The sequence below is a fragment of the Rattus norvegicus genome, chromosome 9, assembly GCF_036323735.1.
Source record: "Rattus norvegicus strain BN/NHsdMcwi chromosome 9, GRCr8, whole genome shotgun sequence".
NCBI classification, from domain to species: domain Eukaryota; kingdom Metazoa; phylum Chordata; class Mammalia; order Rodentia; family Muridae; genus Rattus; species Rattus norvegicus.
The window spans coordinates 91,621,646-91,639,083 of NC_086027.1; the positions used below are offsets into that span (position 1 = coordinate 91,621,646).

The 17,438-nt window shown below is 41.4% G+C and overlaps 1 protein-coding gene across 1 annotated transcript in view; it reads left to right on the top strand.

The window, feature by feature from the left end:
* The window catches only part of Agfg1 (ArfGAP with FG repeats 1), a 57,727-nt gene extending 48,684 nt beyond the window's left edge, over positions 1-9,043 (top strand). The window contains 3 exon segments of the mRNA NM_001135596.2: positions 1,475-1,633; positions 2,558-2,649; positions 3,192-9,043. Coding sequence (NP_001129068.1) covers positions 1,475-1,633; positions 2,558-2,649; positions 3,192-3,251 — 311 coding nt within the window. The 3' untranslated portion in view covers positions 3,252-9,043.
* The last annotated feature ends 8,395 nt before the right edge of the window (positions 9,044-17,438 follow it).

Here is a 17,438-nt window from a genome sequence, read left to right on the forward strand (position 1 = left end):
GTGAGTGCTTTAATCGGTGACTTGTCAGTTGCATTAGTGCATTTTGTCTGCAGTGAAGCCCTCCTGTCTCCCTTGCGATGTGCTCAGACTTTTCTTTTGTTCACCTGCTTCCCAATAGCCTGTTCTTTTCTCCCCACCCTGACCCCCATAGTAAAAAAATTAAACAAAACCCTTTTATACTCTAAGTTCCTTGAACAAATTTGCATTGCCACAAACATTAGGATTACTGTGGGTAACTTATGCGATACTTTTCAGTTTGTTTTTAGGTAAAACATTTTGTGGAGTTTTTTTAATATTTAATTTCTTTGCCTTGAATCAGTCATCGGTTTGATAAAGTTTTGAAATCAGAAATTCAACAGATTGATGGGCGTTTATAGTATCTCCCCATCATCTTACTTTACTGAGTCCCTTCCTAGGTAAGCATATGGTTGGAAGGTGCTACGTATTTCCTACCAACAGCTGACACAGCATCCTATTATTACATATCTGTAAGAAGAGAATCTGTTCATACTTGTGATTGTTTATTATATAAAAGGGGGGTGGCATAGACATATCACATAAACATGGGTGATTTCCACATGGATTACCAGTTAGTGAACTACCCATCAAGCACAGTAATCCCCGGAGGCTCTGCTAACATTGAACACGGGACCCATGGACCTGACAGTCTTTATCTCTTGTAAAAATGGTCTTCCCACTTACTTTCCAGTTGTGCACTGACACCAACTTCTGTAGCTCACTAATCCCAGATATCTTCCATTCCCTTGCAGTTGTGAAATGGGGGTGTATGAGTTTATATGTGTGTGTCGTGTGTATAAATATATATTTTTGTTTATATATTGTGTGTATATATACATATGTGAAATATGTATATATACACACATAATTAGTAAATACATTCTTATAATTGTATTGATGTTTTAAGTAGACTTTTTCTTTCTTTGTCTTTGACTGTAGTTATAGAAATATATTTTTGAATGTCCTGCCTTTCACCCTAGTTATCTTATAAATTCTATAATTTTTAGTGAGCTCTTTTGAAGAGGTCTTAAAATTTTTTTCTTTAGAAAAATGAACCTTACATGATCTCAGAAACTTAGTAATTAAAGTTTGCTTGTTTTTTTTTAATTGAATATAGGAAAACAACCTTGAACCCAGGATGTATAGAATGCTGTCCACAGGACAGTATGACTGGCTTCTGAAAGCAGGCTTTTGTATGACTTTATGTAATTGCTTATGGAAGTTTTCTTGGGATTTCAAATGACAGGGTTAGTAGTTTCTCTGCCTGGTCATCGCATTTCGGAAGAAATCTCGCTAGGTTACCATAGACAGTGGTGAACTGTCTTTACTGTCATTGTCAGGATTTGGAGGTTTCAAATGCCCTTAATACGTGTCTTAGCGTTTTCAAGGTAAGTGCTGTAGTCCACATTGTAGACTGTTTGCAGTGTCTCTGACCAACCCTTTTTCCCTCTGTCAGCGGCAACCTTTGGCACTGCATCTATGAGTATGCCAGCAGGATTTGGCACTCCTGCTCAGTACAGTCTCCCCACCAGCTTTAGCGGCAGTTTCCAGCAGCCTCCCTTCCCAGCCCAAGCAGCTTTCCCTCAGCAGACAGCCTTTTCTCAGCAGCCCAATGGTAAGCTCCAACGGTTGGCTAGTGCATGACTTCAGTACTTGTTACACGGGATACCCAGTGCCGGGACAGAGACTATGCTAAGACCGCAGTCGCTTATGTGCTAACTGCTGACTACCTACACTAGAGGAGAGCCTTTGCCAGTGTGGGCTTAAGGAAAGTGTGATTTTATAAATTTCCTTGATGTTAAGAGACATCAGTGACTGTAAATCTCTTCTTAGAATCACCAATGTCTTTGTCTTACAAGTCCATCTTGTGTGTTCTCGTGTGTTTCTTGACTTGAAGTGCAAATTGTACAGTCCTGAAGACCTAGAGTGTTAGTTTTGTTTTTCTTCTCCATGGCAAATGGTTGCTGGTGTGCTTTTGGGATGGGCGTGTGTATTTTGGTTAATACTCTAAATAGGTGACAGCGGCACACTCGCAGGATAGGTGACACGGCACACTTACTTATAAAAGTCTAGAAGAGTCACTCAGCCTTTCTTTTTACCTTGGTTTTTAATTGCTGAACTTTGAAATCCATACATTTCAAAAATGTTTATAGATCTCCATACATTCAGTAGCTAGGAAATACAGTGCATAGAGTTGTGATAAATGATGACGTTTCCTAAAAAATGCTGTGGTGTTGTGTAGAATCCATTTATTGTCTGCATTGACCCTTCCCAAACAACACGGTCACCAGCACAGTCCTTGACGGCACAGTTAGATTATTTCAGAGCCACGAGGCTCTTAGACACATGCTATAGGAAGTTTGTCTCTGGTGTCTAAAGAGACACCAGATCTAATGTGTTAATCTTTGTGGCTTTCTTTTCTTTTCTATCTGTTAACAATTTTTATGAAGCTTCTAATACTGAGATAGGCTCTTGGTAGCGTGTATAATTGGTGGTTCTCTCTCTTTTTTTTTTTTTTTTTTTAAACAAAAAAACCAAGGTGCAGGTTTCGCCACATTTGGACAAACAAAACCAGTGGTAACACCTTTTGGTCAAGTAGCAGCTGCTGGAGTGTCTAGTAATCCTTTTATGGTGAGTGAATTTTAGAACCTTAAAAAAATGAGATGTGTCTTACTTTTAAACTGGGGAAACCAGATTGTGGCTCTAATGTGACTTAGTGTGCACACAACTTCCTGTTCTGTTAATGTGATGATAAAGAGTGTGCCGGCCTTACAAGGCCTCTTAGAAGTAGTTGCAGATCAAAGTGCTCATTAGCAGATTAGTTATTTCATCTTACGGGACGCACGCACTCTTGTCAACATGCTGGAGGAGAAACTGCTAGATTTACGGTAAAGGAGTCGTAAAAATGAAATTTTTTATTTGAACTTACAAGTTCTTTAAGTGCTAGATTCCCCTTTAGGCAGTATTCAAGCTGTGCGTGTACGTGAAAGGCGTGTATAGTCTGTAACAAGTAGTAAGCAGATCTCTAGTTTGTTGACAGCAATGGTGAATAAATGTTGTCAACAAATTCTTAATAAAATGTTGATGTTAGGATTAAGTACAATTCAGTGCTCTCATCTCATACAGATGTCACTTCTATTTGCTTATTTTGCCCTTGTGTTTCTTTCTGACAGACTGGTGCACCAACAGGACAATTTCCAACAGGAAGCTCATCAACCAATCCTTTCTTATAGCCTTATATAGACACTGTACTGGAACGAACTTTTATGTCATCATATTACATCTCCTCGCCTCTTGCACTGTTGTCTTGTTTCACTGACCTTAGCTTTAAACATGAGAGAAGTCTTTAAAATGCCTGCATTGTGTATTAAACACCAGGTAATATGTGCAAAACAGAGGGCTCAGCAACAACTTTTCACTTGTGAATTGGCAGGAAAAGGTAGCGGCATCATGTAAGTTAAAAATTGGCTAACGTTAAGTTATTGCAGATCCCACATTCATTATGCTGCAGCACTGTACATATTTTTCTTAGAAATTAGCTATTTGTGCATATCAGTATTTGTAACTTTAACACATTGTTATGTGAGAAATGTTACTGGGGAAATAGATCAGCCACTTTTAAGGTGCTGTCATCTAGCTTGAAATGAATGATTAAAATCATTTGAAACATTGCTTCTGGAAAATTCAGATTGGAAGGTTCTATTCGTTCTTGAATTTTTCCTTCTGAAGAGCTCTTCTATTCGTACATGGCTAAGTTCTTTAAGGATGTGGAGGACACCTGTCTGCGGCTAAAGCTGATCATGTTTTGCTACAGTTTGCAGGTGAACAAAATAAATACTAGAAAATATGCTATTGTTTTTTGTGTTCTTGCTGCAATGCCTTTACCAAAGTGGCCTTAAATAATGAGTAGTGAGTTGAGAACATCTTGAACTCTTAAAGACTTCTAGTGACTAACTTTTTTAAAAAGGCCATGTAGAAAATTTATTAAAACTACTAGGACTGCTATATTCAGGAATGTGACAGTGGAAAAGCATTTAAATGTAGCTTGTCAGATTCACCATGCTACTTCTAATTTCTCTGCAACTTCTTAATTTTGTGAAATTTGTAAATATGGAGAGAATTTGCATGTATGTGTATTTACAAATATTTTTAAAAGATCTTGAATTCTCAGACTGCAAAATGCCTACTTTAACTCTTTTCCCTTCTGTGTGCATTGTCTCTGAATGTACTGGAATCAGACGTGCACTGACCGTGACCGTGACGTGGTCGCACCAGAGGTCCCCTCACTTTCTGGACAGACTAATACTGTCTGTCAAACGTTTGTTTGTGTTTGTTTTGGGGATAAAGGAAAAGGAACCCGATGTTACCTTAAAGTGATGAAATACTGTGTAAAATGGTAGCCATACTAATATTAGTTTATCTTTTTGTTAATATTCAAATGAACTTGTTTAAATATTTATATGTAGTAATGCCTCATTCATCCCGGGATAATCTGGCCCTTTCATCAAAACCAAATACAACTAAGAATTGAAATGATTAAAAAAAATCTTTGAACAATACCCCTAAGTTATGAATTCTGTATGTAGAGCATATGTTTCTTTGAATGTGTTTAATTGTTTGATAATTTGATTTATATTGGTCCATAGCATATTAGTGTTGATGAACGGAGGGGATCCACAAATCGGAGGAAGAAAGAGCATGGATGGCCAGGCCCCCTAGGGACAGCCAGCTCAGGCGAGAGGTGGTGACTCTGCCGTCAAAAGCTGGAACTGCACACACAATGCCGGTTAGAAAGTGACTTGAAATGTTTAAGGGTTGGTTTGAAGTGATACAAGCACCACTTTCCTCACACATTTTATTCATTTTGGATGTATTTTTGCAGTGATGGCTGTTATCATACTCTAAAGTCTGGGTGTTTACTTGAAGCACTGTGGTCGGGTGCCCTCCCATCGGGAAGTTGTGCTTTATGTGTACTTGACAGGTGGTGTGCCCAAGCCTGAGGACCCGTTAGTGCTGCTCAGCTGGCCTGAACTCTGGGCAGTCTCGAACTCTCTGTACAGTTTGGGGATCTCATCTGTTTTCGTGGAGGGAAAATTTAAATGTCTCTAAACTTTTGTTTGGGATTGTATTAGATCAAATCAATTCACATGTACAAGTTAAACTATATAATTATAGGCCGTTACCCAAATACCCCAGCAGCCTTTCCACCTAGTAAGTAAATTAAACAGTTGTTATTCAAAGTAACTTTAAAGACTATTTTTTCTAGTAGTTCTTGAGATGTGTAATTAAATGGGGTGTTGTTTTGACTTTCAGTGAGTGCCTATAGCACAAACACAAGTACCGAGGTTCAGAACAGTTCAGTGTTAAAGCGGGTTTTCTCAGGCTTGTGTTTGGGTTTCTTCTCATTTTCGGCACTGAGTGAGCACTGGGAGGACGGTGCTCAGTGGCAGCTGGGGGTCGCACACTTTGGGCTCGTGATTGCTCACAACAGGCCTCCTCCCTCTGTCTCCGATGAGCATGACGTTCTGTATTAATAAGTTCAAAAACATCTTGATCCATCTTGTTTTTATGACTTAAGGAGTATTTTATTTTAGACTTTTTAAATAGGTTGTCATCTTCCATAAAATCATTTGTTCTGTAAAAACACCCGTTATATGGGAGGTACTTGGTACCTCTTCCTGTCAGTTGCAAAGTCGAGAGAGTAACTGTCTGCTTACAGTCACTGTGCCAGCATTTATGAAACATACTGTTTTACAGTCACAGTTTTTATAACTGTCGATGATCCTCCAAAGAGCTTTTGTTTACAAAACTTGACTCTTTCATAGGTTAGTATATTATAGATAAGTACAGAGGGATTTCTAAAGCATGCCTTCTTTTAGATATGACTGCAATAGTCCGACTACTTGTTACCCTTGTCAGACTCTCTTGTAGCCTGGCAGGGAGGCACTGGAAACTGCTATGTATACCTGTGGGTTCCAGATGGGGAAAAAGGCACAAACCACCTTAGAATTAATAGGAAAGCAGCCAGACCTGGCGCAGGTATTCAGGGTCCCCAGATAACATTGAAAACACAGCACTTTAAGTTTTTATGTTCCTGATCCATGTACCTCTGTCTGGGGAAACCTTGCTCCTTCTGAATTTAAGGGGTTGTTTCCTTTGATGAAATTCCAGTTGAAATCAATGTTAAATATTTTAATGTACTAATGGTGATGGTGTGTGTGTGGTGGTTTTTACGCCCTAAGTGGTTTCTTCTCTCTGCTCATGTGTTAGAATCTACAAGGCATAGAACAGGTAAGCGAGAGTAACCGTTTCTATTCTTGGAGAAAGTGCTATTGGGTTAAATTGTGCTTTCACATTTAGGTGTGCGTAGAGCTTGTCTCGTTACCAAGTTACTTTGTATTCTCAAAAACCTTAAATCATTTAACCTGAGTTCTTTGATACTTTGATGAGATAAGTGCTGTTTGCTCTATAGAGTCCAGTTTGCTTCTTTTAAATGCAGGGTCTCTACACAGCCCTGACTGTCCTGGAACTCACTCTGTAGGCCAGGGTACCTCAGACTCACAGGGATTGTCCGCCTATGCACCACACCCACCTAGCCCGCTGAGTCTTAGTAACCTGTAGAGTAGAGGGCTGAGGGATAGGACAGCTTTCTTTGCATCTCAGGTTGGGACAGCTTACCTTTAGTTATGTAGTCTATTCCCCTACAGTTTTAAATTTGCTCTTTAAAAGGTTATTAAAACTGTGTATAAGTTAGCTTATTGTATTGAATTTATCACTCTGTTGAACTTTGTGTATTTTAAAGCAGTGTCATTACCTTGCTTTTGTATGGTTGTATTTGAACAAATGGAGATGGACTGTGACCAGGACTGTGCTGGTGAGTGCTTGCCAGCCGTCTCTGAAGAGAAGATGAGGCAACCTGCCTTGTAGTGGGCTGGGGTCGTGAAATACCGTTTGAAAGGAGCACGAGTGGATGTGCTGAGCCTGAGTTAGACAGCTCTGGTACAGCACTCATGTGCAGCCCACAACTCACTGGATTTACTGCTCCTCTGATGATTAGTCCAGGCTTTGAAAACCTTTGTTTTATATTTTTACTGATTCATTCTGTAAGCATATAGGTGCTAGTTTATTTCTGAAAGTCCACTATAATTTGGAAATGTCCAAGTGCTGTGCAAGATTGGAAAAGACGATCTAGTCTTTCCTGGTGTAGGGCTGTCCAGGCGATTGCTGTCTGCTGACGTGCCACCGTAGTACTTCTTAGAACTTGGAGCGAGCCTGTACTCGGCAAAGGTTCCCTATCCCCACATCTCACTGCTTCCCTGGCCTTGCAGTGACCAGATCCCGGACAGGGTGGAAGGTGAGAGAGCTTTCCTCTGGCACCTTTTCCTTTCAGTTTAGTCTTTCCAGTGAAGACTTCTGCCAAGAAGGTGTATCTAATGTCCTATCCATTCTGCATGTTTATTCCTACAGTTAGAATCCATTGAATCTACACTTGTCCAGTACCTAGGTCTGTGGAAACAATGTTTTGATTCAGAATTTTATAAAAAAAAAATCCCAGACAGAATATTTTAATTGCTGATAGACGTGCCCATTGGATTAATTTTTAAAATTGGTTTGTTCTCCAGAGTCTTGACCACTTGTTGTCTGAGTCACAATCTTAAAAAAGGAGCCTTGTGATTAGGACACTTGGCAGCAAAGTGTAAATGAATGTTACATAGTGTCCTAGAGTGTGGTGAATAGAACCAGATCTTTAAAGACGTAGAAGTCTTTATATGTTCTAAATAACATGCTTAGGGTTTTTGCAATTATGAAGTGTACACAGGGTATAAGGTAAATGTTTCCCTCTGCAACTTGATTTTTGCACTTCAGGGGAATACTTAGTGTTCCTTGTATTCTTTGTAGTTTTCAGGAATGCTGACTGTTTTGTCTACATATCTGTGCATGCCTTTCATGGTTCTGCCTTTTAAAAATAGAGAGTTTTGCAACCTTTTCCTTTGGTTTAACTTGGACACGTTTCCATTTTGCCACATGCAGCACTGTCCCATTGTGTGAATGGCATCAAAATCCAGGAGTGGATGTCCTTTACAGGAACATTTTTGTATGTATATGCATACATAACGTATACATGTATACATGTACACATGTATATACACACATATACATATACATATATATGTACATGTGTATGTTTATATGAAAATTCTTGATTTTGTCTGATAGGGAACTTTCAACAAAACAGAAAATTCTATTTTGAGGCTCACCAGCTATTTATATACAATATTTTATTTCCACCTGAGAAAATTTTAAGGTCTCTCAAATAGTTGTAAAATCCAGCATTTAAATTAAACCAGGAGGGCATTCAGTTTACTCACTGAGACTATGGAATCTTATGTCGTATTCTATACCTTGCTCTCGCTGTCACCCCTACCTGTGACCCCTAAGGTTTGTAAGAGTGGCTTGAAGCCTCGAGTATTGTGTATCTCCACAGCCTCCGTGATTGGAGTGAAGTTTATATTTATGAAAGAAAGTACAAGTCTATTTTTTCACAATTAGTGTCTTCAGAATTAACTTTTGCTTTGGAAAACATTTCGGGAACAACTCATAAAAGTTTTGATTTTGGCATCTTTTAGTATTAGTTATGCATAGAGTTTGCTTCCTAGAGAAGTGTTTTTCATGGAGAACACTTACCTAATCACTGACTTGAGAACGCCTCTACATGTGGAGGGTACAAGTTCAGCGTGACGGAGTTCAAAGGGCAGCAGTCAGGGGCCAGCCCTCTGTGGGCTGTATTTGGAAAACGTTAACATGCTAAGGTTTTCGAGGCTCAGTCTTGGTGCAGGAAGTGGTTTTAGGTAGACACTGATTTTGATAATTGTTTCTTTTCTCCTTTGGAGATGCTGAGGATTGGACCCTCAGTCTTGCACATGCTAGGCAATGCTCTACAACTAAGTCCAGCTAATTTCTTGTTCATTGTAAAATATTGTTGAAATAATTTTTTAAAAATAAAGACATGAATTTGTGTACCATTTGGGATGGCCTCTTCAATTGTGTTATAATATAGCAAGATATCTGGGGGATTGAAAGATGCTCCTCTGTCCGTGCCTGCTTCCAACAGAGTGTCTTTTTCTTTGCTTAGTTTCACCAAACTTCTGGATATGGAATATTTGCTGATGGAATCTGGTTTCTTCATTGAATATTTCTTTTTTAAAAAAGCAAAACAAAACAACCTCCTCCTCCAAAAGCAAACACAGTTGTTTCTGGTCAGGGCACAGTGCAGTGAGGAATACAAGAATCCTCAGGAGACAGGAGCTGATGGAGGCTGAGGGGCCATGGATACGAAGTGGGGCCTCAGCTGAAGTAGAGCACTGGCAGGTGCCATCTATAGAAAGAAATACCCAGCTGAGAGTTGAAGTCAAGGAGGAAGGATGTAGTTCAAAGTCAGGAGCAGCACAGGTATGGAGGTCAGGTTAGTGCAGGAGAAAATGAAGGCTGCAGGCAAAATTATGAGGCCAGGCTGAACTGGTTGAAGACAGACTTATTAGGTCATGCAAATAAGGGTGAATATAGCCTGACTGGCAATTTTGATATATGGCTGGCTGAAGGAGGGTGGGGAGGGGGTGTTAAGAAACACAGGCAAGAAGTTGGAAGGCTGTGTTAACTTTGTGAAATGTCTCAGTTTCTTGAGTCTGTAATTTAGAGGCCATCAAGCACCTCGAAGTCATGCTGAAAACCAAGCAAATGAAAAGAAAGGTTAATGCAAAACCTCATCTCCGACATCAGAAGCAGACAGAAGCACTGTGCCTACGGATTTCTGGAGCCAGAGCTTGTAAGCGATAGAGGGAAACCGTCCAATAAATAAAATAGCATTCATTCTCTGTCTCCTGCAAACACCATTTGGGAACACAGACAGATTCACTCAGATAAGTGAAGGCAAAAAATGTGTTACCTCCAAACATTCGCTATTCTAAAAATTGAAGGCTAACATAAAACAGATCTTTGGGAAGGAATTTTTAGAGTCCAGAACGGTTAACGTAAGAAAGAATCTTTTCTGGGCCTTAAAGGAGTAGGTGTATGAAAGTGAGTAGGTCGGCAATGGGATGTTTGAGAACATTGAGTTACAGGTGGCTGGAGGGTTGGTATGAAAATTATCAACTTGATACAGAACTTAGAAGAAAACTTTTGAAGATGGAAGAAGGTGCAGTCAACTTTCACCCATTCTGGGGTGTGGTGGTTGGAATGGAAATGCCCCCCATAGGTCCATAAGAGCACTATTAGGAGATGTTGCCTTGGAGGAAGTGTGTCACTCAGGGCAGCCTCAAAACCAGGCTCAGGTCACTACTGCCTTCCTGCTGCCTACAAATCTCAGCTGCCTCTTGAGCACCTTGTCTGCTGTGTGCTACCATGCTTCCTGCTGTGTTGAACCCTGGAGTAAACCTCTGAACTGTAAGAGATCCTTTGTAAGAGTTGCTGTGGTCTTAGTATGAAAATTACATCTCATTACATTTACGTATTACTTGTGTGGGGTGAGTGAATGCACTTGCCATGGTGCACACATGGGAAGGTCAGTGCAGCCTGTAGGAGTGGATTACTTCCTGTGACCATGTAGAGCAAATCAAGCTTGGCAGCAGACACTGAACCATCTCTGACTCACTTTTAAATGCAAAAGTAAAGTATATGTGATTAGAATGCCCCGATATTTACTCTCCCATACTGAAGCATGCAGACTTCACTTGAATCTCTGATGTAAGGTCAGTGCACACCAAATAGTAGGCACTCTTTAATATGTATTTTTAAGCAACCCAACAAGAGAATGGCTGAGAAGTGAACTGCAAACCTAACATTTCTTTGACTCATTTCCTGGGATAATGAGATTAGGGAAACTGGGTCACTGTGACTCAGTTCCCAGTTGTGATGTTCTGCCGGCCTTGCCAATGGTCCTTCTGTTTCCCATCACAAGGGCTTTTTCTGCCAGCCACTTGCCCATCATAACCCATGTATATACATAATGAGATGGACAGCTCAGCCATCAGCGATTGCATTCCAGCACTTGGCTGGTGAACTTTGCAATTTCATATAGGAAGTGTCTATGATAACGTGGATCAAATAAGCTGCATGGGACTTTGTATTGTCATAATGATAGAAACTAACCATCTTTTCCATGTTGGGTGTGAATACGAGAAGGAAGCAATAATATAAATGGCGGTAACGATAAAGGGGGCAGGTAACTATCCAAAGTGAACTATCCATCTGTAAAGACATTCTATTCCAGCTTAGGAAGAACCTGATAACCTGAACATCTTTACTACTATTTGATTGAATGATCTGACCCTACTCAGGGTTTAGTTGTCCTCAGTGTATTTCCTAAGGATGTTATTCCTTGACCAGAAAAGAGTGAGCAGGTTTGGTTACTCTGTTAAAATACATGATCACCTCAGTTAACAGGACCGACTGCTTTCATGGTTCTGTGGGGATTTGTGGTACAGTGACTAATGTTGACTGTTGAACCCTTAAATATGGATTCAAATCCCAGCTGTGCACCTCAGGAAGCTCAGGTCTTTGATGCCTTATGTAAGTTACCAGTTATACATTTTTCTCTTTGTAAGATGTGGATCATGATACTAACTTTTTATTGCCATCAGAATTAATTTAGATGGATAGATGTCCTCCACCAGGGATAACTGCAATGTATGAACTGCTATTTGGCCACTTAACTAGTTTAAATGACTGACATGGGTTTTATCTTCAAGGTTTCCTCAGGAAGAATAGTCTGGAATCCATTTTAAGAGTAAGGTTTGAGCCTGTATGTTCTTATTCACTTTTAGAATTCTAGCATCCTCTGCTGGACTGTTGATGAGGGAACTAGATTTCACTGAAATCACACATCTCTTCATCAAGTTAGGGAAAACACAACCTTCAAACCAAGTGAAAACCCACTTCTGTTCTTTTACAAACTGATAATCCCCTTAATGAATGTACATTAGGGACCACATATTTTTATTCAAATGGGTGGTTCTGTGGCTCACTGAACTCACTTAGCAATCTAAAAGCTAAGTGGGATCTCTCTTTGGAAAAAAAAAATCTGACCTCTAGTGTTGCCAAGGGAAGACTCAGGCTTATGGGGCTCTGAGGACCACTGACCAGACATCTATATACTGTTCTCACCATATCTTTAGGAACTGTCCTCTGCCCCCATTAAAGAGTCCTTCCAAGGTACCAGTGTTGAAAAGATGAGGAATGAGGTGGGTCCCTTATCCCAGGGTCTTTGTGTCATCCCTGCAGTGCTCTGTGCCTTTTCTAGTGCACCACCCCCTGTGACAGTCTCCCTACTCACTCTGGACTGTTCACCTGATAACACTCAGCCTGTTGGGTTACCTCGGGTTCAAAGGGCTTCTTAGCGCTTCCAGTGGTAATTAGAGTCTCCCACACAGTATTCCCACAGTCTTATGAACAATTACCAACTGGTTATTTCTGGATAAAAGTGTCCTCTGACTCTTGTGGAGATTGATGAAGATTTTGGTCCTACCTGCTGTGTTAGCATGCTCCCTAGACACCTATTTTATGTTTTCTTCAATGGTTTTTAGTTTTTAGTTCTTTATTCTGTTCTCTGTCAGAGTGACCCAAAGAGAAAAGAATATACCATTAGCATCTTCCTTGAAGAAAAAAAAAAAACCATTTGAAGCCAGGTTTCTGAAAACTGGTATGTCTCTTGGTTCTTGCTTTGGTCCCTCCTTAGCATCAAGAGTCTGGTGGTTCAGCCGAACAAAGATGGCTTTGGGGTTAGTGCAGTTGAATGGCCTGAGGATGCATTACCATCTACTGTCTACATACATGCTGGCCGAGAGCAAGTTTCCCAGGCGGCTGAGTATGTGGCCTGCAGAAACTAGTTGAAACAGATGGGGAGTGACAAAGCACCCATGTTGATTGGCATTTTAGACTTTCGCTGAAATTCTTTTCCCATTTCCCAACTTATTCATCTGGTTTTTGACATTGGAGGTGTATGTGTGTTGCATAGCTCAGTTTTCTGCCGACCGCCCGCCCGCCCATCCATCCATCCATCCATCCATCCACCCACCCACCCACCCACCCATCCATCCATCCACCCACCCACCCATCCATCCATCCATCCATCCATCCATCCATCCATCCATCCATCCATCCATCCACCTACCTACCTACCTACCTACCTAACAATAAAAGTTGCAGTAACAGAAGAAACTGATGAAACTGGAGGGTCACAGTTAGTGTTTGAGGGCAGCAGGGTAGAGGCTGGAGAAACAGCTCAGCTGTAAAGAAATGCTTGATGCTCTTACAAAGAACCCATATTGAATTACCAGCCCCACATTGAGTGGCTCACAACTGCCTACATCTGCAGTTCCAGGGTCTCTGACACAATTTTCCAGAGTGCAGGCACCTGCACTCACAGGGTACACATAAAACACACACACACACACACACACACACACACACACACACACACACACACGATTCTGTAAACAAAACAAAACTCACCCATGTGACATCACACTGTCAGGAAACAAAAACATTTTCAAGAGGTCTTTGTTCTTCAAATTTTTATCACTTACTCTGCTGACCTCTGGGAGACTTGGTGGCCCAGAGGACATGTGGCTGGCCATTCCTTCCTTTGGACATAGTTTCATTCTGAATGAAATTTATTGCATCATTTCATGAGACTCTGTTTTCTCAGACAGTGCTTCTTACAAATAGTTTGGATTCTAGGTATTTTTTTTTTTTTTGGTTCTTTTTTTCGGAGCTGGGGACCGAACCCAGGGCCTTGCGCTTCCTAGGTAAGCGCTCTACCACTGAGCTAAATCCCCAGCCCCGATTCTAGGTATTTTTAGAAGTTATGACTTGTCGCTTTGCTGCTTGTGCGAGTGTCTTATATAGAATGTCTTCTGTGGCCTAGGGACACAACTGAGCCATGTACTTAATGAGGTCTTCTGTGTCTGACCCAAGTGCACCACTTAAGACTCTCAGTACACATCACCACTGGCATTGTAAGTGGCTTTAAGTGGATTCTTGATGACAGCAACCAGTTGGTGTCATTCCGTAGAAAGTGGATGAAGTCATTTACTCATTAAATCTTAATGGATGCCATTTACTGTGAAGGGGGCTGGGAATTTGAGACTGCCCATGGTGGTTCCTTGATTGAGCACTTCAAGGTCTTGGAATCAAGAATTACATTGGGATTGTTTAAGAAAAGATGCCAGCCCAGGGGAAGGACAATTGACTATGGAGGATGAAAAAGAGAGTTGGTGAGAAACTTCTCAGACTTGCTTGCCCTGTATTCATCCTGTAGGTTATCTGCAGAACACTCAGAGATCTTCAGGCACCAGGAAGTTGGGTAATAAAGGAAGAACAGCGCCTCAGAAAGAGACAAATACAGAGTGTGCACATTATGTATCTTAAGGTCAATTTCGGATGAGATGGACAGGAAAGCCGACTGAGACAATGACAGGTCATTTTATGTTGTCAAGTGAAGCAGGAGCCAGTTTTGCAAAGGACTGAGAAAATCAGAGGAAGTAGTTTGGGGAACAATATTAAAGACGGCACAAGATTTATGCATTTGAAGAGTGCAAGGAAGGCAAGAGTGGGTGGCAGGGCACTCTGTGCCGAGTGGGTGGAACCGGGAGCTTTTGGCTGAAATGACTTACAGTAAATGCAAAATGTAAAGGGATCACTGTGGGTGTGATGTGATGTGGCCCAGCCCTCAGCTGTTGATGAGAGCGAGAGGGAGGGCAGTGGAGAGGGCACCACCAAGTGCTTAGCAGACATAGAGGGTGGTGTCAGAAACTGATGGTAGTAGGAGAGAAGGATACACTTGCGAAAGAGGAATTCAAACCTGCACATGCAGATGACAGCACTAAGTACAGGAGCGTCATAGAGCTGACAGCGAGCCAGTGGGGCGGGCTAAGAGCTGGCAGGATGACTTGGGTGTCTGTCTTCTACATGCTGGATTATGAACACCGCTTTAAGTTTTTCTAAATTTATTTCTTTCAAACTTTTAATTTTGATACATTATAGATTTATGTGTAGTTTAAAAACTATTTTTACTTTTGTGTTTATGTAGTATGTATGGTACATGTGTGAGGGAATATGCATGGGGAAAACTGTTAATTAAGGTTGAAGCCCACGATGACTGGGTTGTCTCTGGCCTCTGTGCAATATCTATGTCTCTAGCAGAGACAGAGACTCCTCTGACCTTCTCTTGGGAGGGGATTCTAAGCCCTCCTACATACCTCACCTGAGGAACGCCACATGGCCTCAATTAGATTACAGGATCAATTTCCTTTCTTCTGATAAAACCTGTTCAGCTAGCACCCGAGATTCTTAAAACGCTTTCCAATGCAAATGAGGCATTTTGGTGCTCTAAGCCCTCATCTAATGACCTTTGCCTGTCCTGAATGTTCCTACCCTTAGTCTTCCAAAACGTTATAAGCCTTGAATCACCCTAAGTAAAGTTCTCTGCCTCCTGATAGCTAGCTGGCCCTGGTGTCATTCACTGCAAGTACTCACAGGACTTCTGAGTCACCACTGCCCCACCCGCTGCTGTCTCTGCTCCTACTGCCTTCTTGGACCTTCAGGTCCATAATCCATGAGAGCCGAGAGACATGCGCACAGAGGTGTACATACCTGTGTGCCCACCAATGCTCGCATGGAGGCAAAGGAGGATATTGAATGCCCTGTTCTACTATGCTCTACCTCATCCTTTGAGACAATCCTCTGAGTCTGGAGGGGTCTTCGTGTGTTTTGTCTTTTGTTTTTTTCTTTTGAGCTAGACTGGCAGGCCCTGTGATTCTTCGGTCTTTAATCCCACTCTCCTCTGCCGCGGTTATAGGTGCACATGGGATGCTCAGCTTTTTGTGGGTGCTGGAGATGTGAATTCAAGTCCTCATTCCCACATGCATGCTCCTACTTGGCACATATGTCCCCAGCCTAGTCACTATTATTTTCAAGCAATAGCAACTCAAACTGCGTTCATGCTCTTTCACTGCTACGCAAAAGTGGATGTCAGGTGTAGACATTTTGGAATGAGTAATGACATTTTTGTAGTTATAGAAATGAGTGTCCCAAACTATGAGGCAAGGGACATTGAACTTGGATGAGCAAGGCTATTTCCAGACTTGTTCCTACATGTGAGCAGTATTTCTGCCCATAGTGTATCTCTGCATGCTTTTGGTCACAAAAGAAGCAAATCTGACCATAGCGGGAATTCTTCCCAACAAGGACTCTGTAATTACTGTGGATGAATATATAGACTACAAAGAGTTGTTTCAGCAAGATAGTAGATAAAAACACAAAAGAGATGCTTGGAAATATACAGGAATGGTTACAGGAAAGGGTTCTTGAAGCACTTAGCAGGGACCATGATTCCATTACTATCCATTGAAAATGTTATTTGCCTCATTGTTCAGAAACACCCCCACCAATATTATTATTAATCTACAATACTATAGCAGTTGAATGCATGGGAATGACCTCTGGGTCATGGGAAGAAAGTAGGAAAACATGGAGAAAGGCTGACCAACCAACAGGGCAAGGACATCCTAGCAAAGACACCAGAGACCACAGCCACGATAGCAGCAGCATTCCTTCTGACAGCAGCCTCACTTCTGCTGACAACAGCCCTTCCCACAGCCACAGGAGCCACAGCCACAGGTGCGGCAGCAGGTGCAGCAGCAGACCACCATAGGCTTGCAACAGCCACAACAGCCACAGCTGCTACAGCAGCTGCAGCCATCACAGCTGCCACCACAGCCACCACTACAGATGCAACAACCACTACAGCTGTCATAGCCAGAGCCAACCATGGTAGTAGAGTGGACTCAGGTGAAGTGAGGAGAGAGACTGAAGAGAGAAGGGGGTCTGAATGTTTGGCTTAGCATAAGGCTTACAGTCACTTCCTTGATGATGCTTTGGTCTCCGTGATGAACACTTATTTGCTCTTGGCTACTTCCTCACCTCACAAGGGCACACAGCTTCATTTGAACTGCAGTTTTAGGTAGATTCAACTTCCTTTTCAACAATGGAATGTGAACTGTCTGAAATATTTAATAAACATGTTGTTCTGTCTGCTTGAGAATGAGATTTCTTTCACTTCAGCTGGAGATGAACATTTTCCTCATCCTTGCCAGTCAGGACTGGCACCCCAGAGGAAGATGTCATGCCTTAGTTTTATGTTCACATATTAATGGTAAGAAGTTTTGGAGAGGAAAGAGCCTTAAAGTCAATATTCATCAATTAAGATAGCCTATATATTAAATAGAAAGTTTTATTTTAAAAAGAAGCCATTCAAGGATAGAAAGATGGATCAATGTTTGGATCCCTCTCACCCACGAAAAGCAGTGGGTGGGGTGGAACACTACAGTCCTAGCACATAAGAGGATATAGAAGATCCCCTAAGC